This window comes from Dipodomys spectabilis, unplaced genomic scaffold (assembly GCF_019054845.1).
Source record: "Dipodomys spectabilis isolate Male_0828 unplaced genomic scaffold, ASM1905484v1 ptg000273l, whole genome shotgun sequence".
NCBI classification, from domain to species: Eukaryota; Metazoa; Chordata; class Mammalia; order Rodentia; family Heteromyidae; genus Dipodomys; species Dipodomys spectabilis.
Window position 1 is genome coordinate 8064496 of NW_024870950.1, and position 24396 is coordinate 8088891.

A 24396-nucleotide genomic window follows, 5' to 3' on the forward strand; every position below is an offset into this window, starting at 1 on the left:
AGGATCAACACACACAGCAAAACAAAACAAAACAAAAAAACTAAGAAAATGACCACAAATCACTATTATTTGAAAAAGAAAATGATTTCTCCAGAAAGTAAACTGCTATGATGTTACAAATATATCATATTTTGTTCCCCCGAAATGCCTTTGTAAGAGGCCTACCTCACAGAGTGAAAATAACTCAGAAACCCCCTTGGATTTCCCCAGGAAGTATAAGCTATGTTTGGAATCAATCTATGGGATAGGGAGATGGGAGATGAAGGAGATGAAGAAAAGGGGTGATACTTACATGGGGAAAGGTGATTTTTCGGAGAGCAGCATCATAATTCTTAACTTCTACCTTCTCCATGAGAGGACGAATTACCAAGTGTGTGTCAGTGCCTGGATATGGGAGAAAAGAGGATCAGAATGAGAAATCCTGAGTGAAAAGAAAATAACCAGAGCTGGGTACAGTAAACCAACAGCCTGGCAAGAAGCAAGAACTACCTCCAGATATCAGGGCCGTTGGGCTGTGGGCCACGGTGCGTACGTCGTGAGTGTGGTGCTGGAATGGTTTGGTCCGCACCCATTGCTTCTCACTGCTGTTGGAAGTCACAGAGACCAGTTGAAAATGGAATATTGTGCCCTCGGCTGTGCCCACCACGAAACTGTCTTCTTGCTGAGAAATTAAATGAGGGGAATACATATGAACAAACTAAGATCTAGACCAAAATATTCCCTAAAGTTTTCTGTCTAGGCAGTTCAGGGGGAAACTTACACCTAGAATTAGAAAGTAAATTCCCAGGGCATCTTCCTTTAGGTATCTACCAAATTCAATCAGGAGACAAGCTAATACTTAGATAGCAATGCGCCCTCTGCTGACAAAATTAATAACTGTTATCTCCTCGCTAGGTTTACATGGTACATGTTTTAGTCACTGACAGCCAAATACAGGACAACAGTTCCAAAAGATTATACTGAAGCTGAAAAAATTCCTATTGCTGCGGCTAGGAAGGTGGCTCAGTGGTAGAGCACTTGCCTTGCATGTATGAGGCCCTGGGTTCGATTCCTCAGCACCACATAAGCAGAAAAAAAAAAAGCCGGAAGTGGTGCTGTGGCTCAAGTGGTAGCGCACTAGCCTTGAGATGAAGAGCTGAGGGACAGCGCCCAGGCACAGAGTTCAGGCCCCACGACCGGACCCAAAAAAAAAAAAAAAAATTCCTATTGCATAGTAATGTCAAAATGTTATAGAATATAAAATAAGCATTACTCAGTTTCTGGTGCTGCTGATATAATGAATCCAACATTGTTCTTTTTTTGGGGGGGGTCCGGTCGTGGGGCCTGTACTCTGGACCTGGGCGCTGTCCCTCAGCTCTTCAGCTCAAGGCTAGCGCTCTACCACTTGAGCCACAGTGCCACTTCGGTTTTTTTCTTTTTTGCTTATGTGGTGCTAAGGAATCGAACCCAGGGCCTCACGCATGCAAGGCAAGCGCTCTAACACTGAGCCACCTTCCCAGCCCCAACATTGTTAGTTCTGTAAAAGGAGAACACGTACAATATGTACATGAAGTATGCCTTTAGAAAACGTACTGAATAAAGGATTGTGTTAGCACTGTTATGTTCACACAACACTGAAATCATCCAATGATATACTCCTCAGACTGTCAGTCATTAAGAAATACATGATTATAACCAAGGCCATTACAGAAGAGATAAAAAAGATATATCTAGAAATAAGCTAAATTGAAAATATATTAAATCTGTGAAAAAACTCAAATCCTTCTAAACCATGTCGACAAGCTACACAGGAAGTCTATCTTAGAATCATGTGTCTGTGTTGGTACTGGGGCTTGAACTAAGGGCCTTGTACAACTCTTGCTCAGCTTCTTTCTTCTCATACCTGGTGACCTATATTTGAGCCATGCCTCCATTTCTGGCTTTTTACTGGTTAACTGGAGATAACAGCCTTTAGGATTTGTATGCTTGGGCTTACTCCAAACTTTTTTTTTTTGTCGGTCGTGGGGCTTGAACTCTGGGCCTGGGCGCTGTCCCTCAGCTCTTCAGCTCAAGGCGAGCGCTCTACCGCTTGAGCGACAGCGCCACTTCCGGTTTTCTGGTGGTTTATTGGAGATAGGAGTCTCACAGTCTCTCCTGCCCGGGCTGGCTTTGAACCGCGATCCTCAGATCTCAGCCTCCTGAGTAGCTAGGATTGCAGGCGTGAGCCACCAGCGCCCGGCCATACTCCAAACTTTCTCATCCTCCCGAGTGGCTAGCATTTAGCATTATAAGGCAAAAGTCTCCAGCACTAGCTCCATACATTTTTCTTTTTTCGGTTGTCATAGGGCTTGAACTCAGGGCCTAGGCACTGTCCCTGTACTGATTTTTGCTCAAGGCTAGCACTCTACCACTTTGAGCTACAGTTCCACTTCTGATTTTCTGGTGGTTAATTGGAGATAAGAGTCTCATAGACTTTTCTGTCCAACCTGGCTTTGAACTATGATCCTGAGATCTTAGCCTCTTGAGCAGCTATGATTACAGGTGTGAGCAACAGGCACCTGACTAAAATAGTCAGTTTATGAAAATTTTATTTTGGGCTGGGAATGTGGCTTAGTGGTAGAACGCTTGCCTAGCATGCATGAAAAGCCCTGGGTTTGATTGCTTAGTACCACATAAACAGAAAAAGCCACAAGTGACTCTGTGGCTCAAGTGGGAGAATGCTGGCTTTGAGCATAAAGAGGCTCAGTGAGCTAGGCCCTGAGTTCAAGCCCCACAACTGGCAAAAACAAACAAATATTTATTTTTTGGTGGTATTGGAGTTTGAACTCCAGTCTCACATGTGCTAGGCTGGTGCTCCACTACTGGGCCATGCCTCCAGCTCCAAACTTCAAATTTTAAAAAGTATGTTACAATTTGGCTTTTTCTTTCCCATGATGACAAAATAATGGCTGACTTACAATCAATGGCATGTCCCTAAGTTACTCCATAACAGCCCAAAGTCAGGACCATACTCACTTCAGCAACGGCAATGGACTGCACATCAGCATTCGCAATGAGGTGACTCTTGACAAGGGTCCCAGTAGCAGAGTCCCATAACTGTACTTTCCCAACTGAATCCACACTTATGACAGTGCCATCAGACAAGAAGGCCACGCCCCACACAATACACTTCGGCTTAGTCACACCCAGGTGTTGCCTATCTACAATCATCTTCCGAACAGTGCTCCCTGAAAAACAAAAACATGTACTTGGATAGACATTATTTCTTACTGAGTTTTCAAAAAACTGCCTGGACAGGGGCTGGGGGTGCCCGGCTGAAGAGGAGGTTTATTGTGAGTTCTAGTATTATAATAAAATACTACATCACACTGAAGTTTTAATAATAGTAACCCAACAACGAAATTAGAATTCCTGATGGACATCTTAAAATATCAGTGACAGGATAGCTCTCAGGACTTTGAAAGTAGGACAGAGTTAAGCTTTTAGAAACCCAGAAATGTGAATCTAACAAACAAAACTCTTCCCAAATAAACTGAAAAAAAAAAAAAAAAAAAAAAAATAGTCACCTGATTTGAAATCAAACACACTGATGTAGTCTATGGAACCAGCTGCAACATGGGTACCAGCAGGATGCCAACTGAGACACAGGATGCGACCTTGGATTTGTACAACAAAAAAAGAAAGTGATTGGGAAGGGGAAACAAAGAGAAGGCAACAATGCTTGATAAGAAATGTACTCGCTATCTTGCCCATGTAATTGTAACTCCTCTGTACGGTATTCTCACAATAAAAAAAAAAAAAAGAAAGTGACATTCAATAAATATGTATCAAGAGTAACAGCCCTTCTCCACAAGTACCTACAGAGCTCTCTCAAGTACCTCTTGGCTCTTTCTCATATACCACAGTCCTGTGAGGTACTGTTTTTATTACATATGGGAAACTGCATTGGACCTACAGCAAAGTACTATAAATGACTGATAGAAATGTGTAAACATAACCATATGAGTGATACAGTAGTAACCTAATAAAACTTCACTGTGCATATTTGAGGAGCCTACTACTCATAATGTAAAATCAAAGACATTTGTATGCATGATCTAAATATGTATAGACACGTTCCACAAGATATTTTGATCAATAATGGTCCGCATATGGGGAGGGGGTCCCCATAAAACTGCACTGCCTAATGGTGTTATAACCATCTTAGTTTGTATAAGCACACTCTGCATTGTTCACACAACAAAATTACATAAACACACATTTCTCTTGTACATATCCCCATTGTTATGCAACATATGACTAATTTTCCTTTCTGGAAGTGCACAGAATCAAACACAGCTCTTGCAAATGCTTTGCTGAGTTTGTTATAGTTGTCAATAGTAAAGTAATAATCATATCCATAAATAGTTTAAATTATGAAACACTATAAAATGGAATGCCACACAGATACCACTAGCATCACTGATATAGAAAAGTACCTGAAACATTTCAAGTGAAAAAAAAAGCTGACTAGACGTTAGTTTCAAAATACTTAAGAACTGCTGCTACAATTAATATCCAAAAGATAGTAACAAAAGGAAAGTCTGATTAGTAGGGGATAAAGAACACAGAAAGCAGATGCATCAGGAAATGACACACACTGCTGGTTTTGTTGTAAACAGCTCCACCACAGGGCAGCCATCTTATTCATTTATATATTATTTATGGCTGCTTTTATACTACATCCACAGTCAGCAGAGACTATATGGCCCGCACAGCCTAATATTTACTGCCTAGTTCTTTTTTTTTGGTCGGTTGTGGGGCTTGAACTCTGGGCCTGGGCGCTGTCCCTCAGCTCTTCAGCTCAAGGCTACCACTCTACCACTTGAGCTACAGTGCCACTTCTGACTTTTTCTATTTATATGGGCTGAAGAATAGAACCCAGGGCAAGCACTCTACTGAGCTACCTTCCCAGCCCCTACCTAGTTCTTTATAGAAACTATGTACCAAACCTTGCACTACAGGTCAGTGCCAAGTCAGTCCAGCAGAGTCCAAGCATGGACAACTGTTTGTAAAATGCCCTCATTCAATTAAGAACCACAGTTCAGGAAGTGGCACTGTGGCTCAAATGGTAGAGCACTAGCCTTGAGCTGACGAGCTCTAGGACAGCACATAGGCCCAGAGTTCAAGCCCAAGCCCATGACTGACCAAAAAACAAAATAAGAACACAGTTCAGGGGCTGAAAAGGTGGCTCAGTGGTAGAGCACTTGCCTTGCATGCATGAGGCCCTGAATTCGATTCTTCAGCACCACATAAGCAAAAAGAAAAAAGCCGGAAGTGGCGCTCTGGCTCAAGTGGTAGAGCGCTAGCCTTGAGCTGAAGAGCTGAGGGACAGTGCCCAGGCCCAGAGTTCAGGCCCCACGACTGGACACCCCCCCCCCAAAAAAAGGAAACACAGTTCAGTTGGCACTGGTGACTGACAACTGTAATTCTAGCTACTCAGGATGTTGAAACTGAGAATCCCTATTGGAAGTCAGCTCTAGCAGGAAAGCCTATGAGATTCTAATTTCCAATTAACCACCAAGAAGTAGGAAGTAGAGCTGTAGCTCAAGTGGTAGAGCAGCCTTCAGAGAAAAGGCTAAAGGACAGCACCCAGGTTCTGAGTTCAAGCCCCAGTAATGGCATGCCAAAACAAACAAAAACAACAACAAAAAACATTTTCTACTTTGGATTATTTCTTTTCTTTTTTTTTTTCATGGGGCTTTTAAACTCTGAGCCTCAGTGCTGTCCCTCAGCTCTTCAGCTCAAGGCTAGCACCTTACCACTTGAGCTACAGCGCCACTTCCGGTCTTCTGGTGGTTTATTGGAGATAAGAGTTTCAAAGACTTTCCTGCATGGGCTGGCTTTGAACTGTGATCCTCAGATCTCAGCCTCTTGAGTAGCTAGGATTATAGGCATGAGCCACCGGTGCCCCGCTGATTTTTTGTTTTCAATACTATACTTAACTAGGTAGTCATACCACATTACACAATGGAATGGCTTCTAGTATATTCCCTATACTCAAGTAAAATCAGCACAAAGATAACACATTTCCAGTGACACAGAAACTTTTTTTTTTTTTTGGTCAGTTCTGGGCCTTGAACTCAGGACCTGGGCTCTATCCCTGAACCTCAATATGTTCAAGGTTAGAGCTTCACCACTTGAGACACAATGCTACTTCTGACCTTTTCTGTTTATGTACTACTGAGGAATCAAGCCCAGGGCTTCATGAATGCTAGGCAAGCACTCTACCACTAAGACACATTCCCAGCCCAAAACTTAACTTCTTGTTAAGGCTATTCATACCCCCACCAAAAACAACCCTTACTTTTCTGACGATCAAAATTTCTTTCAAATTGGATTTTGTCTGGTGTGATTTCAAATAGTTTTACAGATCCATCTTCACAGCCAACCTATTAGGAACAAAGAGATAATAACGAGAAGATAAACATTTTAAGTTTAAATATATAACCATACATACCCACATCTTGTTTAAAGCTATCACTTGCCCTAAAAGAAACAAGAATAACAATAACAAAGTATTACTACTGAGAAACTTAAGTGTACTGCTGGCAGAATTCATATCCTGGCTAGAAAGCAGGCTGATATTAGGAGTTCTAATCAGTGACCCAATTCTAGCACATGACAGAACAGAGGTAGGACTTCAAGTATATTTCTGTTAGATACTCATGAGCTAATAAAAGACATACTAACCTTAACAACCTAAATGGAAAACATTTTAAAGTAACACAGGAATTAGGACAAAAATCAAATACCTGAAAGTATCTATTTCTGATAGCAATTACAGAGGAAAAAGTTTATGTATAAAAAAACTTTTATTGAGGGGCTGGGAAGGTGGCTCAGTGATAGAGCGCTTGCTTTGCATGCCTGAGGCCCTGGGTTCGATTCCTCAGCCCCACATAAGCAAAAAGAAAAAAGCCAGAAGTGGCGCTGTGGCTCAAGTGGTAGAACGCTAGACTTGAGCTGAAGAGCTGAGAGACAGCACCCAGGCCCAGAGTTCAGGCCCCACAACCAGACCCCCCCCCAAAAAAAAACCTTTTATTGAGAAACTGTTGAAACAGTTGCACAGGTTAATTTGCTGAAGCACTTCTCAGAATCTGCAACAGACTTATGAACACAGGCTACCTACAAAAGGATTTAATATGTTGTATTTCTTTTTTGTTGGTCGTGGGGTTTGAACTCTGGCCCTAGGCACTGTCTCTGAGCTCTTCAGCTCAAGACTTGTGCTCTGCCACTTGAGTCACTACGCCACTTCGGGTTTCTGAGTGGTTTATTGGAGATGAGTATCACAGTTTCCTGCCTGGGCTGGTTTTGAACCTCAGATCTCAGCCTCCTGAGTAGCTAGGATTACAGGCATGAGCCACCAGCGCCCAGCTGTGGATTTGCTTTTTCTGAACACTTGATACAGAATATGTAGCATTTCTGGTTTCCTTCACTTAGCATGATGTCGTCAAGATTCAGCCATGCAATAGCATGTATTAGTACTTCATCCATTTTTATGTGCAAATAGTACTCTATTCCACAGATACATGTTGTATTTCTAAAACAAAATACACAAAGCATGTCACGACAAAAAAAAAAAGTATCTACCTCTTCCAGTTACAAAGAAGATGGTTTGGGAAATGCTAATGTGAATTAACCCTCTCATTTCATACATAAATAAACAAGATCCAAACTAGTAGCAAACAGAAAGCAAAATGAAAGTGATTTCTTTTTTTTTTTTTGGGGTCCGGTCATGGGGCCTGAACTCTGGGCCTGGGCGCTGTCCCTCAGCTCTTCAGTTCAAGGCTAGCACTCTACCACTTTGAGCCACAGTGCCACTTCCGGCTTTATTCTTTTTGCTTATGTGGCACTGAGGAATTGAACCCAGGGCCTCATGCATGCAAGGCAAGCGCTCTACCACTGAGCCACCTTTCCCAGCCCAATGAATAAGTGATTTTTAAACCTTAGTACCTTCGTGGTTTCCTGGGAACCAGTCAAGATTAGAGTTGTTAATTATACTTCATTCTCCTTAGAAACATGAGAAGGAAGTTGTGCACAAGAGAAATTTTAGTTCTGAAATGCATACTTACCAAAAGCTGAGAGCCACTGGGGCTGGCAGTCATACTCCAAATAGGTCCTCCAAAAGCATCCACAGCATATTTGATGTTTAATGCCTGTAAATCATACTCAAGAATTTCTCCATTGAGTCCAGCACTAAAGAGTCGCTGTCCTCCTGCCCAACACAGAGCTTCTGTAGCCCGAGACTCATGACCTGGGAAAAACTAAAGAAAAGACAGAACTTCTCAACCTTCCAAGAATTCATCATCCCCACCGCTTGGTCACAGGCACCAAAGTGAACATTACTTCCCTATAAATAAACTCGTGTCTGAGTCTGTGCTATCAGAAAGATCACATTAGACATTTTCATTTCTGAGTTCAAATTTTAGCTATTTAAAATTACTGCAGTTAAGTTTTCTTGTTGCTGTTAAAAGTATTACTAGTTCAACAAAACATTTTCAACAGAATAAAGTATATTCAAGGCTGGTGTAATGTAACCAAAATTGTTCTGAGTATCTTTTTTTTTGGTTGGTCATGGGGCTTGAACTCTGGGCCTTGACAGCTCAAGGCTAGTGCCACTTCTGGTTTTCTGATGGTTAATGGAGAGAAGAGTCTCAGGGACTTTCCTGCCTAGGCTGGCTTTGAACCACCCACGATCCTCAGATCTCAGCCTCCTGAGTAGCTAGGATTACAGGCATGAGCCACCAGTGCCCAGCCTGAGTATCTTGATTGGGTGAGGTTCACCTCATATAATATACACACATATCTTTCCAAAAGTCCATTTTAGAATTTTATTTATTATTATTATTATTTTTTTGTCAGTCATGGGGGCTGAACTCTGGGCCTGGGCACTACCCCTCAGCTCTTCAGTTCAAGGCTGGCGCTCTACAGCTTGAACCACAGCACCACTTCCAGCTTTTTCCGCTTATGTGGTGCTGAAGAATCAAACCCAGGGTCTCATGGAATTTTAATATAACCAGGCAGTCACAACTAAGCTACACAGTGGGTATCTGTTTTCAATGAAAAAAGTTTGAAAAATAAAAATAAAATAGTATAAAGACATAAAATACTTTTATAGTTGAACTGTGTGTTTGTGTTTTAAGATACATATTATTCTGAAAGTCAAACGTTAAAAGAAAAATTTAAAGTTTATAAAGTATACTATGAAAGTAAATTCATTAGGGAAGAAAAGTGTTTAAGCTGGGCGCCGGTGGCTCACTCCTGTAATCCTAGCTACTCAGGAGGCTGAGATCAAAGGATCTTGGTTCAAAGCCAGCCCAGGCAGGAAACTCTGTGATATACTCTTACCTCCAATTAATCACCAGAAAACTGGAAGTGATGCTGTGGCTCAAGTGGTATCCTTGAGCTGAAGAGCTGAGGGACAGCACCCAGGCCCAGAGTTCAAGCACTACCACCAACCAAAAAAAAAAAAAAAAAAAGTGTTTAATAAATTTAGTGTAAAGTTGGGCTCCAGTGGCTCACACCTGTAATCCTAGCTACTCTGGAGGCTGAGATTTGAGAATTGCAGTTCAAAGTCAGGCAGGGCAGAAAAATACCCACAAGACTTATCTTCAATTAACCACTCAAAAACTGCAAGTGGGGTTGTGGCTCAAAGAGGTAGAGCTCTAGCCTTGAGTAAAAACAGCTCAGAGACAGCACCCAGGCCCTGAGTTCAAGCCCTAAAACTGACAAACACAGGGTGCCACTGGCTCAAAACTATAATCCCAACCATATACTAGGCTGAGAACTGAGGATTGTGGTTTGTAGCCCAACAATGCAGGAAAGTCCCTTAGACTCTTATCTCTAATTAACCACCAAATAAAGCCAGACGTGGTAGCTCAAGTGGTAGAGTGCTAGTCCTTTTTTTTTTTTTTTTTTTTTTTTTTGGTGATGGTCTTGGGGGCTGAATTCTGGGCCTGGGTGCTGTCCCTCAGCTCTTCAGCTCAAGGCTAGTGCCCTACCACTTGAGCCACAGTACCACTTCTGGATTTTTTCTGCTTATGTACTGCTGAAAAATCGAACTCAGGGCCTCATGTATGTGAGGCAAGCACTCTACCATTGAGGCAACTTCCTAGCCCAAGCAGTAGTCTTGAGCAAAAAAGCTCAAGGACAGTGCTCAGGCCCTGGGTTCAAGTCCTAGGATTGGCACAAATACAAATAATAGTTTAGCCCATGTATACAGATGTTTATAAAGTCTACAACATATAACATTAGTGTAAGTTTACAACATACAATGTAATGTCATAGGCCTTTACATTCACTCACCACTTGCTCATTGATGCAGGGCAGCTTCCAGTCCTGCAAACTGCAGGACTTTAACAGGACCCTAGCCTAGAAGCAAGGCTATATACTATTGAGGTTTGTCAAATACACCTCTGAATACCAAAATATAAAACCAACAATGTATTTCTTAAAAGGTATTATTAAGAGACATGTCACTATTGGGGACCCAAGGCTCATGTTACTAAAGTTACAATGTTCTCAACAATTTCCATTTTTGTAGATGGCAAAAGATCTATTAACCCTCAATTTCCAAAGAACAAGTAATAAAAGTGCTACAATTCCTAGATAGGATCTTTCTAAGAAACATTACACAGATCAAAATTCTGAGTTGCTCTGTCAGACCAGAGATCTCATATTTGCTAGGGAAGTTCCCCTGCTGATCTTTTCTAATAGATGTACAAATTGTCACAAACTTGAATTTAAGAAAGTTAACATTAGAATCACCAAATCAGGCTCCTAAACGACTTACTTTCTCCTGAAAGTAGTTTGCTGACAAGTTATAAATTTCCACAGTGCCATCTGTTCGTGAAACAGCCAATCTGTTTGATTTGTTATTGTAAGCTACACAGCGGATCCCAGGTGGAACATAATTAAAGAAACGAACTCGATGGACCTTAAATTCACCCATTCCTAGAGGGGACAAAAAGAATTGTTGTTAAAGGAGAACTGGACTGCATCACAGGTAATCAGTTTATTATCATCAATGTTCTGGATAGAACATTCTAATTCTTAATTATCTAATTGGTGATGCTTTCATGCCCCACACAAGAATCTACCGATCTCCAGGAACATTAAGACATCTTGCATAAGGATACTTCAGAAACAACAAAGCACCCCATCACCACTACCACCAAACCTCACTCTATAGCTCCAGGATTCCAGCCTCTTAGATCAGAAGTTATTTTAAAATCTGCATTCTCGCTGTGTACCTGTGGCTCACACCTGTAATCCTAACTACTAAGGAGGCTAAGATCACGGTTTGAAACCCGTTCGAGGCAGAAAAGTCCAAGAGCCTCTTTTCTCCAATCAACCAGCAAAAAAGCCGGAATTGAACCTCGGCTCCAGTGATAAAATGTCAGTCCAGAGAGAGAAAAAAAAAAAACAAAAAACGAAAAACGAAGGGAGAGCGCCCAGTTCCTGAATTCCAGCCCCAGGACCCGTACAAATAAACCCAAATCTGCATGTTAGTAAGCAACTCTCCCTGACTCTACTGAACGCTAACGTGTGCAAAGTACACACTCGACCTGAGGCAGTGGCGGGGGGCTGAGGGGGTAAGGGATGGCCGGGGCTCTTCAAACAGGGAGCCACAGGAGTTGATCTAGAACCGGGTCTAGAACCTACGAGGCAACTCGGACGCGGGTCGAGACCGGAGGGGGCTGGCTCCGCCCGCGGCCGCCTTCAAAGTTAGGACCCCTCGGGAGAGCAGGCGCGCCCGCCCCGGCCCCGCGAGCACTACAGAGCGCGTGAGGTCTCGGCCACCCCTTCCCTCTCCCGCGGAACACTCGGTCTCGGGGTTCGGACCTTGGCCCGGCCGCGCCCCATCACACTCGCTTCTCACAGCGACTTTCCACGTCCTTTCCCCAACTCACCGCCGGCCCCGCGTCCGTCAGCCCCGGGACCTCGCTTCTCTCCGCCCCGGCCCCACGTGCGCGCGCGCGCGCGCGCTAGCGTTCGCTCGCTCAAGCTCTGCCCCGGAAGTGCTCGCGGCGCGAGGCCGGAAGTGCGCAGGCAGTGCTCGCGGCGGCGGCGACGGCGGCGGGAGGTTCGGTTGTCGCCCGTTGGCCGCGCGGCGCCGCGCTCGGCGGCCGCCATTGCAGGTTAGGCCGCGGGAGGGGGGAACGGGAGGCTTCGGGGAACGAGGCTCGAGTCGGGAATGTCGGGGGGCGAAGGCGCGAGGGAGCGGGGTGGGGAGCTAGGAAGCTGGGGCCGGGCGGGGCGCGAGGCTCCGGGAGAAGAATGGCGAGCCCGAGGGGCGGGGGAGGGGCGGGAGGGGGAGGGGCGCGCCGTGCCGCGCAGAGGTGAGTGTGTCGGGGGGAGCCACAGCCCCCCCACCGTGGGAGGACCGGGAAATCGGGGAGGGGCGGCGGGGTGTGGGAGGCGGAAGGCGGAGGGAAGGAAGGGAGCGAGCGGGGCGGAGCGGGAGAAGAGCGGAAAGGGTGGCCGAGCGCGGGCGGAGGACGCAGAAGGGGCGGCGCGGGCCGGATCCTCGAGGTATGTGCGGGAAGGGATCTAGTTCGGGAGGCTTGGGGGGGGGGGAGAGGAGGGGAACTGGCACCCAGAAAGTAGCGGGAAGAGAGAGAAAAGGCAGACCTGGTGGGGGTGGGGTGGCGTGGGGTGGGGTAGGGGTGGCAGTAATAGGACGGTGAGGTTTGTTCCGGGGGGGGGGGATTTGGAATCGTGGGGGTTGGGAGACCACTGGGAGAGATGGTTTGGAAGGTGGTTGGAGAGTGATTCGGTCGTGGATGGAGAGAGTCGGGGCGGGGGGCGGTGAGTGGGGTGGGGTCCTGGAGCGAAGTACTTCGGGACTGGGAAGAGTTTGGATAATGTGAATGGTTGAGGAAGATGATTTAATAGAGGAATCTTTTTTGGGGGGGTGTGAACGATCTTGATGACTGCTCTGGTGGAGTGTGTGGAGGAGAGTAAGGTTAAAGAATGGCGGCGGGGTGGGGGGGGGGTAGGTTGAGGTTAAACCTCTTGGCAAAGGATTCCAGCAAGTCCGGGGGTAGTTTGGGGCGGGGGGAGTGGAGAAAAGGGGAGGGAAGCGACTGAGTTCCAGAAGGTGGGCGGGGCTAGGGATAGGAAATGTTTGTAGCTCCAGATGGAGTGGGGGGCTGGGGGAAGATGGAATAAAAGGGAGGAGAATCCAGCATGGAGGGATATCTCAATAGGACTAAAAAGGTAGCTGGCTGGGGAGAGAAAGGTACCTTGGCAGGAGGAGGAGGAAAGGTTGAGATGGGGTTGCAGAGTAGCAGAAGATGGAGAAAACTGGAGTAACTCAGACGACTGAAGCCATCTTTTCTACTCGTTGTCTACAAATACCAGTAATTGATTCCCTCCAACATGGGGATCGTAAAGTGTTATGGGAAAGTACCACGTGTATGCATAGTATCTACACACGTTTTTGAACACAGTCTTCACTAAAGAAACGTTTGGAAGCATTCATTCTACCTTTCCTCCATAGCCCCTTTTTGTAGGGCAGCAAGTGTCTCATTTAAAAATAGGATTTTAGACTTAGTAACATAAACCTGCCAAGAGACAAGGTCCCCTTGGAAACTAAGGCCATCCCCTTCAATCACAAAAACAACAGTAACACTTACAATAAAAGTAATCTGTATTGAGTTGTAAATCAGTTTTTCATTTGGTGGAAAGGCACATAGATAAAAAGTCTCCAGCAAAGAAAAGACCTTCCAGAGCTTAGTCCCTGAGGCAGTTTAGTGAACCCTGACTATAGTGTTGGATTGCTCTTCAGTTATATAAACCTAACTTTAATCTGCCTACTGCTTTTATAAAATGTTTTAGTCCATGGTGTCCATTATTAAAACAATTATAGCCTAGTAGTGTGATACGCTGCTACTAGACATGTATTATGAAAATGCCAGATCCTTTGGGAATCAATAGTTTGACCCTAGAGATTACCTTGAGTTCATCAGTGTGCTAAAAGCTCTACATTCATTACCACATTTTTTAAATAGGCATTTTTATGTCCAAGTTGTTGATAATTTAACCTAGGTTAAATTAACCACAGTCAACAAGATAGATGGTGGCATAGAACTCAGGTTGATCGGATAAGTGAGACTCATCCCTAAACAAATATAGACCCTGGGACCAAACAAAAGCTCAATAAATGCTGTTGGCCTGGCAATTTGCAAATGAATTTGTGTCATGTTTTCAATGTTTAAAATGTATTAAGTTTTTGAACATAAATTTTTTTTACACTTTATAATGGTTAAAGAGTAATATCTCGATTTTAAAAGTAAAGTTTAAATCAAGGATTAGCAAACTAAAGTTGGATGCCCGAAAGAAAAATAATGGTAGATCACAGGCCTAGTAAGGCATAAGGCCCTGGGTTCAAGCCCCAATATAAGAAAAGAGAAAAAAACCGATGAGAAATGTTCTAATAAAAATTGATAAAACATTTAGCTCTAAAAAAATTTACTCATTTGTAGATAGCTTAAATCTTTGAGTCAAAACCCTTTAATAGTCTTTAAAAGGTGACTATATCTTGTACTTCTGCCACATTTTATTTTGATACGTTACCATTATAAGAATCATTGATAAGTCTGGTTTTTTTTTATTAATAGCAAGCTCAATCCAGAGAGCACAGAGTGAGAACTGAATTTTGTCAAAAGTTAAAATGAACCAACCAATGGCAAAAAAATGTTTCCATTCTCTGCTTTTTTTCTTAGTCCTAAGGAGCAGAGGTTTGGGGTAAAGTTTTGAATGCTGAATGTAGCATTGAGTTAATTTCTGGATGTTTTTCAAGAAAGAAAAGAAATATCCTGGATTGAATAAAATGAAAAGCTTCTTTTTGATTGTCTATCTCAGATGCTAGCTACTTTGGTTGCAAGTTACGTGATTACTTATTTGTAAGTAAGATAAGAGCTAGGCTAGGGGCTGGGAAGGTAGCTCAGCAGTAGAGTGCATGCCTTGCAAGCATGAGGCCCTGGGTTCGATTCTTCAGCACCACATAAACAAGAAAAGCCGAAAGTGGTGCTGTGACTCCAGTGGTAGAGCGCTAGCCTTGAGCTGAAGAGCTGAGGGACAGTGCCCAGACCCAGAGTTCAGGCCCCATGACAGGCAAAAAAAAGAGCTAGGCTAACTGTAAAGCAGTAGAATCTCATATAAAAGTACAATATGAAACAGGGCTGAGAGAAAGACTACAAGGGAGACTTATTTTAGGGTGATTGGGGTCCACAAATGGTTGTACTACTTACTAGCTCTGTGACCAGTCTTTGTCTTCTTGAAGCCTCTTTTCCTATTAGCTGTCTTGAGAAGTGGAGCTCCTTTTTTGTACTGATAATCCTCTGCCTGGACTGCTTAAGTCAGTGGGGTGGTACTTCAATTTGTTGAATTCTTTATGATATTTTAATAGTTACTGTAGATCTAGAAGCTAAATGACAAGGCATATCCAGCTCAGTCTGGATTTTGGTTACAGTTCCCATTGTAGGTTTAGATTTGATTCTTTGAAGTCTATTTGCTTACTTTCCTTAAAAAAAAAAAAAAAATATGGTCTTGGGGCCGGGAATGTGGCTAGAGTGCTTGAGGCCCTGGCTTCATTCCTCAGCACCACATAAGCAGAAAAAAAAGCCAGAAGTGGTGCTGTAGTTCAAGTGGTAAAGCGCTAGCCTTGAGCTGAAGAGCTGAGGGACAGCACCCAGGCCCAGAGTTCAAGTCCCACGACTGACCAAAAAAAAAATGGTCTTGAGACTGGCACCAGTGTCTCAATTCCTATAACAAGGCTGAGATCTTAGGATCAAGATTCAAAGTCAACCCATGCAGGAAAGTTTGTGACTCTTATCCCCAATTAATCCCTAAAAAACTTGGAAGTGGGAACTGTGGCTCAGTTGGTTGAATGCTAGCCTTGAGTAGAAAAGGACAGTGCCCAGGCCATGAGTTCAAGCCTCATGACTGACACCAAAAAAAGTCTTGCCTTGCTGGGCGACAGTGGCTCATACCTGTAATCCTAGCTACTCAAGAGGCTGATATCTGAGGATCGTGGTTCAAAGCCAGCCTGGGCAAGAAAGTCCGTGAAACTCTATTAAACCACTCGAAAATGAGAAGTGGCGCTGTAGCTCAAGTGGTAGAGTGTTAGCCTTGAGCTGAAAAGCTGAGGGGCAGCGCTCAGGTCCAGAGTTCAAGCCCCACGACCGACAAAACAACAACAACAAAAACTTTACATGTCTCCACCCTAACCTGGCATGAATTGAAGCCAAAAAGAGGATGTGGGCTGGGTGCCAGTGGCTAACTCCTGTAATCCTAACTACTCAGGAGGCTGATTATCTGAGGATTGTGATTCTAAGCCAGCCTGGGCAGGAAAGTCCTTCAGATTCTTATCTCCGATAAATCACAAAAAAAAGCCAGAAATAGTGCTGTGGCTCAAGTGGTAGAGTCTAGCCTTGAGCAAAAGCAGCCTAAGGACAGCTCCCTAACCAAAGTTGAAGGCCCAGGACCAAAAAAAAAGGAGGTGGGGGCAGTGTTTTAAATGTTATTGGGAGTTAAACTAAAATGTATGAAGTATGTTTGTTTTTTAAGTTTCCCTTACAGAAGTAAAGTCATCTGGTTAATGCAGAATTAGCTATTAGTTTTTTAGTCCAGAAAAACAGAGATGAATCCTTTTCTCCCTGCCTTAGGAGATTGGGGGTAGAGGACATAATTTATTGCAGGGCTAAGAGCTTAATTTTTCCTACATCTTTATCCTTCCAGGACTGCACTTTAGTTGTGACCTATAAGACTGATACCATTTTGAAATATAATGAATTTGAACAATCCTTTTGAAAAGCTACATCACAGAAGTTTCTCCCGTTCTACAGTTACACTGTCAACCTGGACTTGTTTGTAAACAGAGATGGGTTAGTTGGGTATAGCCAAATTTGGGATTGAACTGGCCTTGGAGAGGCTTTCCTTGAACTCCTTTCATGATTTGATATATAGGCCATTCTTTTTTTTTTTTTGTCGGTCGTGGGGCTTGAACTTGGCCTGGGCGCTGTCCCTCAGCTCTGCAGCTCAAGGCGAGGGCTCTACTGCTTGAGCCACAGCACCACTTCCGGTTTTCTAGTGGTTTACTGGTGATTAAAGTCTCACAGACTTTCCTGCCTGGGCTAGCTTTGAACCACGATCCTCAGATCTGAGCCTCCTGAGCTAGGATTACAGGTGTGAGCCACTGGCGACTGGCTATAGGCCATTCTTAAGTTGTGCTTCAAAATGTACAAGCTGCAGTTTCTAAACAAGCAAAATCTTAGACAAAACAACTAGAGATTGTTTCAGTTGTCTTTCTTTTTTTTCTTTTTTGTTCAGTTGTCTTTTTAAAAGTGTTATTGCAGTCAGGAGTGAATGAAGACTTGGAAAACCTGTCACCTAGGGAACTTTCATTGTACTGTCTTTTTCATTTGTTGTTAATCGCAGGATTTGATTTGTTACAGGTTAAATATTCCTTACAATACTATGACAAAAAGTGTCTCAAGTTTTGGAGTTTCTCAGGTTTTAGGACAAATTGCAGATTTTGTAGTATTTCAAACTTTTAGATTAGGAATACTCACCTATATTATGCTTCACCTCTTTTTTGTTTTTATTTTCTGCTTCCTTTTGCGGGTGGATGAATTACAATGCATGTTTTTATACTTGTAACTGCACATTGACATCCTGCTTGTCACCAAAGAGATGTTCTTCATGTTTCTTATTGTTAAATACACCCTTGTGTACACAAATTTACACATATGTAGCTTGAGCCCTTCATTTGTGTGTTCACTTGGAAGCATTCCTATAGAGACAAGTTTTTACTGATGGGGTGCCACAACAGAATGATGAGACTATAAACCACGAAATTAATAATTTTCAAGGGCATTGCTAGATGCCAGCTAGTATCAATAAGCAGCGTATGTGCTCATTGAAGCCCCAGGGATTGGTATGCCGATGCTTCTATGTACTTAGGCTATTGTTCAAATTCCTATTTTAACAAGAGAATGCACTGAAAATTTCTGCATCCACTTCCAAACAGTCCACACATTTCTTTCTCAAACCTGTGGCCAAAGCATGTAAAAAGATTGATTTTGTTTTGTTTTGTCAGTCGTGAGGCCTGAGCTCTGAGCCTGGGCACTGTCCCTCAGCTCTTTAGCTCAAGGCTAGCACTCTACTACTTGAGCCACAGCGCCACTTCTGGCTTTTTCTGCTTATGTGGTGCTGAAGAATGGGACCCAAGGCCTCATACATGCATGCAAGGCAAGCACTCTACTACTGAGCCACCTTCCCAGCCCAATATTGATTTTGGTTTTATCTTTTTCTGAGCATCCTAGAATACCTTAACCTATGTAAACACCTTCTTACTTCTTAAAACACCTTTTACTATAACTTAACACCCGTCAAGGAAAATGAACTGGGTCATCAGTCATTAAAAGCCTCTTTGCAACTGGGTGCTGGTGGCTCATGCCTGCAATCCTAGCTACTTAGGAGGCTTGAGATTTGAGTATTGAAGTTTGAAGTCAAACCTGGGCAGGAAAGTCTGGAAGACCCTTTATCTCTAATAAACTACTCAGAAAAAGCCACAGGTGGCACTGTGTTCAAGTGGTAAAGCACCAGTCCTCAGCAAAAAAAAAAAAAAAAAAAGGCTCAAGGACAACGTCAACGTCTAGGCCCTGAGTTCAAGCCCTAGGACCAGCACAAAAATAAATTACATGGGCTGGAAAGGTGGCTCAATGGTAGAATGCTTGCCTTGCATGCACAAGGCCCCGGGCTCGATTCCTCAGCACCACATAAGCAAAAAGAAAGAAGCTGGAAGTGGCGCTGTGGCTCAAGTGGTAGAGCGCTAGCCTTGAACTGAAGAGCTGAGGGACAGTGCCCAGGCCCAGAGTTCAGGCCCCACGACTGGACCCCCCAAAAAAATTACATAAAAATAATGTTTCTTTACAAGAATCCCTTCTCAAGTTGCCTTACTGGGCCCTTTAATTTGTATCTAAATTGTACTTAAGTTATAGTTAAAGGCAATGCTTATCTTGCCTTTTGAAATTTTTTTCTGTGTGTTGATCTTGGGACTGACCTCAGGGCCTAGCAGTAACCCTGAGCTTCTTTTGTTCAAGACTAATGCTCTCCCACTTGAGCCACAGCACCACTTCAGCCTTTTTCTGAGCAGTTTATTGGAGATAAGTGTCTAAAAGACTTTTCTGCCTGGGCTGGGTTTGAACCACAGTTCTCAGACCTCAACCTCCCAAGTTTATAGGCTTACATGTGTGAGCTACCAACACCAAGCTTAGAACTTAGTCTTTAAAATAGTTTTGCATGTGTTATAAGTCATAATTGAGTCCTAATTTAGATGATAGCCCCAGAATTTTTAAGTGATTTTTATGTGATTACACAATAGAATTTCATCTCTATAGTATAGAACCTGAACTGAAATCTTTTAATTTTGAATTGTTATCCAGAAATCTGAGCAGTAGAAAGGCAGAGGAGAGGGAAGGGGAGGAGTTTCAGAAAGACTGAGGGGAGGAGGAGGAGTTTCAGGCCAGCCTAGGTAGACCTTGTCTCAAAAGAAAAAGAACTTGAAAAAAGGATTTTAAAGGTGTCCAGGTTCTGTTAAATCATATTCTGGCCTTCTTTGATGTATTGTCCTTTGTTGGGTGCTGCTACAGAAGGTCTGGCTTGTTTAGTTCCCTTTTGTCATTCTGAGCAGCACTTGAATATGCGTATTTACTGCCAAATGACTTCATTCCTTTCCATTCTCTTTTTTTTTTTTTCTTTTTCTGGGGTCTGGTCCTGGGGCCTGACCTCTGGGCCTGGGCGCTGTCCCTCAGCTTTTCAGCTCAAGGCTAACGCTCTACCACTTGAGTCACAGTGCTTTTTTCTTTATGTGGTGCTGAGGAATCAAACCCAGGGCCTCAGGCATGCAAGGCAAGCGCTCTACCACTGAGCCACCTTCCCAGCCCTCCTTTTCATTCTCCTTGACACTTGGTCTTACCATTTGGGAAGGCAACATTGGATAATAAGTCTGAATAGAAAGATGTTCCTATCTTGGCTCTAGTGCACACTAGCTGTGTGTGTGTGTGCCCCATATGAGTAGTTGGTGTATGCTTCATTAGCCTCAGCTAATGAAAATAAGGATAAGTATAATTTTCATAATGAATGAATACCACTTTTATAAGTGCACAGCATCCGGACCATATTAAAAATTCAAAACAGAACTACAATGTATTGACCAATTTCATGTTCCCAGTGTGCCTGGCACTCTGAGAATGACAGTTCTTCCATTCTATAAGGCAGTATTTTTCCCTGATGATCCAAAATGAAGATTAACATACCAGTAAAGAAACTTGTTTGGCAAGACAAGGTGGTACACATTTATAAGCCCAGCACTTGTTAGGTGGAAGAGGATCATGAGTTCAAGATCAACCTGGGCTGTATAACAAATCCCTGAGGAAAGAAGGAAGGAAGGAAGGAGACCCTGAAAAGGAAAGAAAAACACATACTGTTAAGAATCTTAGGTGTTGTTAGGTGCAAAGTTTAAATATAGTTCTAAAACCTGTTAACTTTCTACAGTATAGTTAATAGCCTTCCACTAGAGCTGTACCTACATTTGAAAGACCTAGCCAGAAGCTATAGTTTTAGTCCCCTACCTCCTCATTCCCCTCTGAATCTCCTTCTCACAATAACACAAATGCAAGTGAAGCCACTTGTCCTTAGGCAAAAATTTTTAAAACAATTTTTAGAGTAATGCAATTTACCACCAGGTGGTGCTGTTATACAAAAGAAAAGTCATCTATGTTCATTGGAACATTTTTTCATATCCAAATGAAAGGTGGTTTGCAGTATTTATTGAGTCAACATCAGAAGTCAGCTTACCAGTTCTCTATAGTTGTGAGAACTTTTCAGTTCTCTTGGCTTTATTTTTAACGAGAGGCCCTTTGAACCTAAAAACAAGATAATCAAGTGGTAGACATGAAATTTATATCATTGAGGGGAAAATCACATTGTGATTTGAAGATAAACAGAGTACGAGACAGAATAACCTTGAGAAAGACACATTAGTTTAGTGATCAAGAGAAGTCCTTGCAATGTTTGTCTTGGTTTCTATTCTGTCTCTTTAAATTAGTACATATATCACTGAACTGCATCTAGCATGTGCAGAATCAGTTTAAAAAGAAAACTTAGCTATGGCACCATTAAGGGGAAGAGAGTAATAACATGTCTAAGTATTTACCAAGTGCCTACCACACAAGTGGTATTCACTGTTATTTTGTTATTAACTGTTACTGATGGCTAAATAGTTTTCCTTTTTTTCTTTTTGTAGTTTATTCTCAGTTGCTTTTTAAAGAAGGAAAGCTCATGGTGCAAATTGTTATTTCCAGGTGAGTACATTTTGAAATTTTATTTAGCTTGAACCATTAGGGCAATTAGGTTTTACATTTTTCTAGGAAAATCAGGGTCCTTAGCTGCATAAATATTGGCATTGGGATCTCTAGTTAAGTGCTTAGCACTGCTCAGTTTTCCCAAGAGCTTATGCTCAACAAAGGGTTTATTTGGGCCTTCAAAGGTGGTGTAGGACACTACTCATCCTTCACCCCTCAAAAATATTGTAACCGCCAGCCCTTTGCTTGCAGTGCGGGGGCTGGAGGCCTGGCAGAATGGGTGCTGATGGAGCTACAGGGGGAGATCGAGGCTCGCTACAGCACTGGATTAGCTGGAAACCTCCTGGGAGACCTACATTACACCACTGAGGTGAGGGGGCTTTTCTTTCCCTGCGTAATGCCTCAGGAAAGCAAGCTACACCAAGGTGGTACTCCCAGGACCCAGAGTGAGGACTGTCCTCAGGTTTGTTATTCAAGGTCTAGCTAATCTGCAGAGCTATCTGCTTGCTCTCCCTCAGCCAGAAGCAGGAAAGTTTAGCTTTGGGACTCTGGAAAGGTCACCTTAATGGAAGTGTAAATTTTCTGAGTTGGGGCTAAGAAAGAAAGAAAGAAATGTGAAAGGGTGGGTTGTCCAGTGTGACTGCTTAACAATGGTATATCACCAGACCAGAGAGTGAAGGTGCCAGCAGCCTGCCGAGAGCAGCTTTAAAAGGCACTTGAGTGAAATGGCCTTGGCGTCCTTAAACCTCAGGCATCTTCTTGTTTTGCCCAAGGGAGTCCCTGTGCTGATCGTGGGGCACCATATCCTGTATGGGAAAATCATCCACCTGGAGAAACCTTTTGCAGTCCTTGTCAAACAAGCTTCTGGGGAGCAAGATTGTAGTGAACCTCGCCACGCGACTGGCACCCAGTACCTGGTGACAGCGCTCATCAAAAACAAGATCCTTTTCAAAACTCGTCCTAAGCCTATTATCACCAACGTCCCCAAGAAAGTATGAAAGAACCCCGGATTTTCCCTAGAGAGCGGCCTACTCCTTGGACTCGTGCTCCACTGCCACCTCGAGGACGGTTTGACGGATCCCTGGGACCGCAGGGGGGTCCTGTTCTGAATACGGGCCACTCGCTAGGTGTGAACTCGGATCCTTTCCTTATGGCAGCCAGTTCTCTTGGTGGGAATCTGGCCCCATTCCCAAGGAACCCATCTCCTTTTCCAACTTCATCAGGGTCCTTGGCTTCAAACTCAGCACCTTTTCCCACTGGTGCTCGTGACCCAAGCATGACTTCTTTTCCAAGAGGGATGAATCCTACTGGCACAGGCGCAGTTTCTTTCCCAAGACCAGGTGGTCTTTTGGGTTCTGGACCAGGACAAGCTCTAAACCCTAGAACAGGGGCTTTTCCGGGCCCGGGGCCTATGTCTAACCCCAGGTTAGGAGGTCTCCCAGGACCCAGTCCTATGTCTAATCCGAGGGCAGGTGGTCTCCTGGGTGTCAGTCCTGATCCCAGAGGTGGCCCTATGGGCCCTGGATCTGGACCTGGACCTGGACCCGGACCCGGACCCAACCTGAGAGCCGGAATCTTGTCTTCTGGGAATGGTCCTCCCAATCCGAGGCCAGTTGGCTTGGGCCCTGGACCAAATACCAATCTGAGATCAGGCTTTTTAGGCCCAAACTCTGCCCCTAGGTCAGGTATGTTTCCAGGCCCAGGCCTTGGGCCAAACCCGCGAGCAAGTGGCTTGGGTTCAGGTCTTGGGCCCAACCCTAGGGCCAGTGGCCTGGGCCCTGGCCCAAATTTAGACACCAGAGCTGGTGGCCTCTTGGGCACAGGCTCTAATCTTAACTTACGAATGGCTGGACCTCAAGGCCTAGATCTTGCCCCTATTCTAAGAGCAGCAGGTCTTTTGGGAACAAATTCAGCTGCTTTCTCGCAGGCTTCTGGAAACATGGGTACAAACCCATCCTCTATGGCAAGAATACCTGGCCCCATAGGCCCGAACACAGGTCCTAGTTCTCGAGGGATTGGCCTACCAGGGCCAAATCCATCTCCCATGTCGAGGGCTTCTGGCCCCATAGGCCCTAATTCAGCTCACTTCTCAAGACCAGGTGGTCCCATGGGGGTGAATAACAATCCCTTTCCACGGGGGACAGGTTCAGGAGGATTGAACCCTACTGCCTTTTCTCAGTCTTCTGGCACAATGGCTTCAAACCCAGGTAACTTCCCAAGGTCTGCTGGCCTCCAGGGTTCAAGCCCAGCAATTTTCCCAAGAGCTTCTGGGCCACTGGGCCCCAACCCAGCCAACTTTCCAAGGGCCACTGGCCTACAGGGTCCAAGTCCAGCTGCCTTCCCAAGGTCTGCTGGCCCATTAGGTCCTGGCCAGGTTCCTTTCCCCAGGTCAGCTGGGCACCTAGGCTCTTCAGCAGGCCCTGCAGGTATCAACACAGCTCCTTTTGCAAGGCCAACTGGAACCCTGGGTCTAAACCCAGCTTCCTTTCCAAGGATGAATGGCCCTGCAGGCAAGAGTTTGGTTCCATTTCCTAGAATGGGGGGCCTACCTGGCACAAACCCAGCTGCTTTCCCCAGACCAGGGGGTCCAATGGCTACAATGTACCCAAACGGAATGTTACCCCCTTAAACACCACTTTCCCACTAGAACCACCGTGTTTTCCAAGCTCTGGTTCTTGGCAGTAAAAGGGTAGATATTGAGCTACTGTCTGAAGAACATAGCTGGGGCTCAAGTTCAAATGAGCCATCTTTTTTCTCTGCTTTTTTTCTTGGCTGAAAGTGAAATGTTATCTGTGGACATGGACTATGACAGGTGGGGATGATCCTGGCCTCAAGAGAAACGATTTGCAGCCTTCTAGAAGCCTGCAGTGTTTTTGTGCCACAGCTTTCTGCCCCTTGTTTCTTACTTGCTTCTTGAGTTGTTCTTGTGGACTTTTCCTCAGGGATACATTGGCTTGTAGATCCCAATTCGTGTGTAATTCTCTACTCCCCACTGAAGACTCCG

The 24396-nt window shown here is 44.2% G+C and overlaps 3 protein-coding genes across 5 annotated transcripts in view; 2 read left to right on the top strand and 1 right to left on the bottom strand.

The window, feature by feature from the left end:
• Utp4 (UTP4 small subunit processome component) overlaps window positions 1-12000 on the bottom strand; it is a 32616-nt gene extending 20616 nt beyond the window's left edge. The window contains exons 1-8 of one of the 2 annotated variants that reach the window (XM_042700928.1): window positions 11931-12000; window positions 10811-10971; window positions 8091-8282; window positions 6326-6410; window positions 3546-3635; window positions 2995-3206; window positions 490-661; window positions 293-384 (exon numbers count right to left, since the gene is read on the bottom strand). In XM_042700928.1, coding sequence (XP_042556862.1) covers window positions 293-384; window positions 490-661; window positions 2995-3206; window positions 3546-3635; window positions 6326-6410; window positions 8091-8282; window positions 10811-10969 — 1002 coding nt within the window. In that variant the 5' untranslated portion in view covers window positions 10970-10971; window positions 11931-12000. Of the gene's footprint in view, window positions 1-292; window positions 385-489; window positions 662-2994; window positions 3207-3545; window positions 3636-6325; window positions 6411-8090; window positions 8283-10810; window positions 10972-11862; window positions 11883-11930 lie in introns of those variants that run through there. The other variant, XM_042700929.1, reaches the window with a different exon arrangement.
• A 69-nt stretch (window positions 12001-12069) lies between these two features.
• Chtf8 (chromosome transmission fidelity factor 8) lies at window positions 12070-22390 on the top strand. 2 transcript variants are annotated; one of them, XM_042700695.1, is made up of 4 exons: window positions 12070-12158; window positions 21335-21392; window positions 21645-21762; window positions 22166-22390. In XM_042700695.1, exons 2-4 carry the CDS (start codon window positions 21370-21372, stop codon window positions 22388-22390), a joined length of 366 nt encoding a protein of 121 aa, XP_042556629.1. In that variant the 5' UTR covers window positions 12070-12158; window positions 21335-21369. The 2 variants fall into 2 exon arrangements, with proteins under 2 accessions (XP_042556629.1, XP_042556630.1); XM_042700696.1 differs by lacking the exon at window positions 12070-12158 and adding an exon at window positions 12480-12552.
• Window positions 22387-24032, top strand: Derpc (DERPC proline and glycine rich nuclear protein). The gene has a single exon (XM_042700694.1). The coding sequence runs from the start codon at window positions 22387-22389 to the stop codon at window positions 24019-24021; it is 1635 nt and encodes a 544-aa protein (XP_042556628.1). The 3' UTR covers window positions 24022-24032.
• The last annotated feature ends 364 nt before the right edge of the window (window positions 24033-24396 follow it).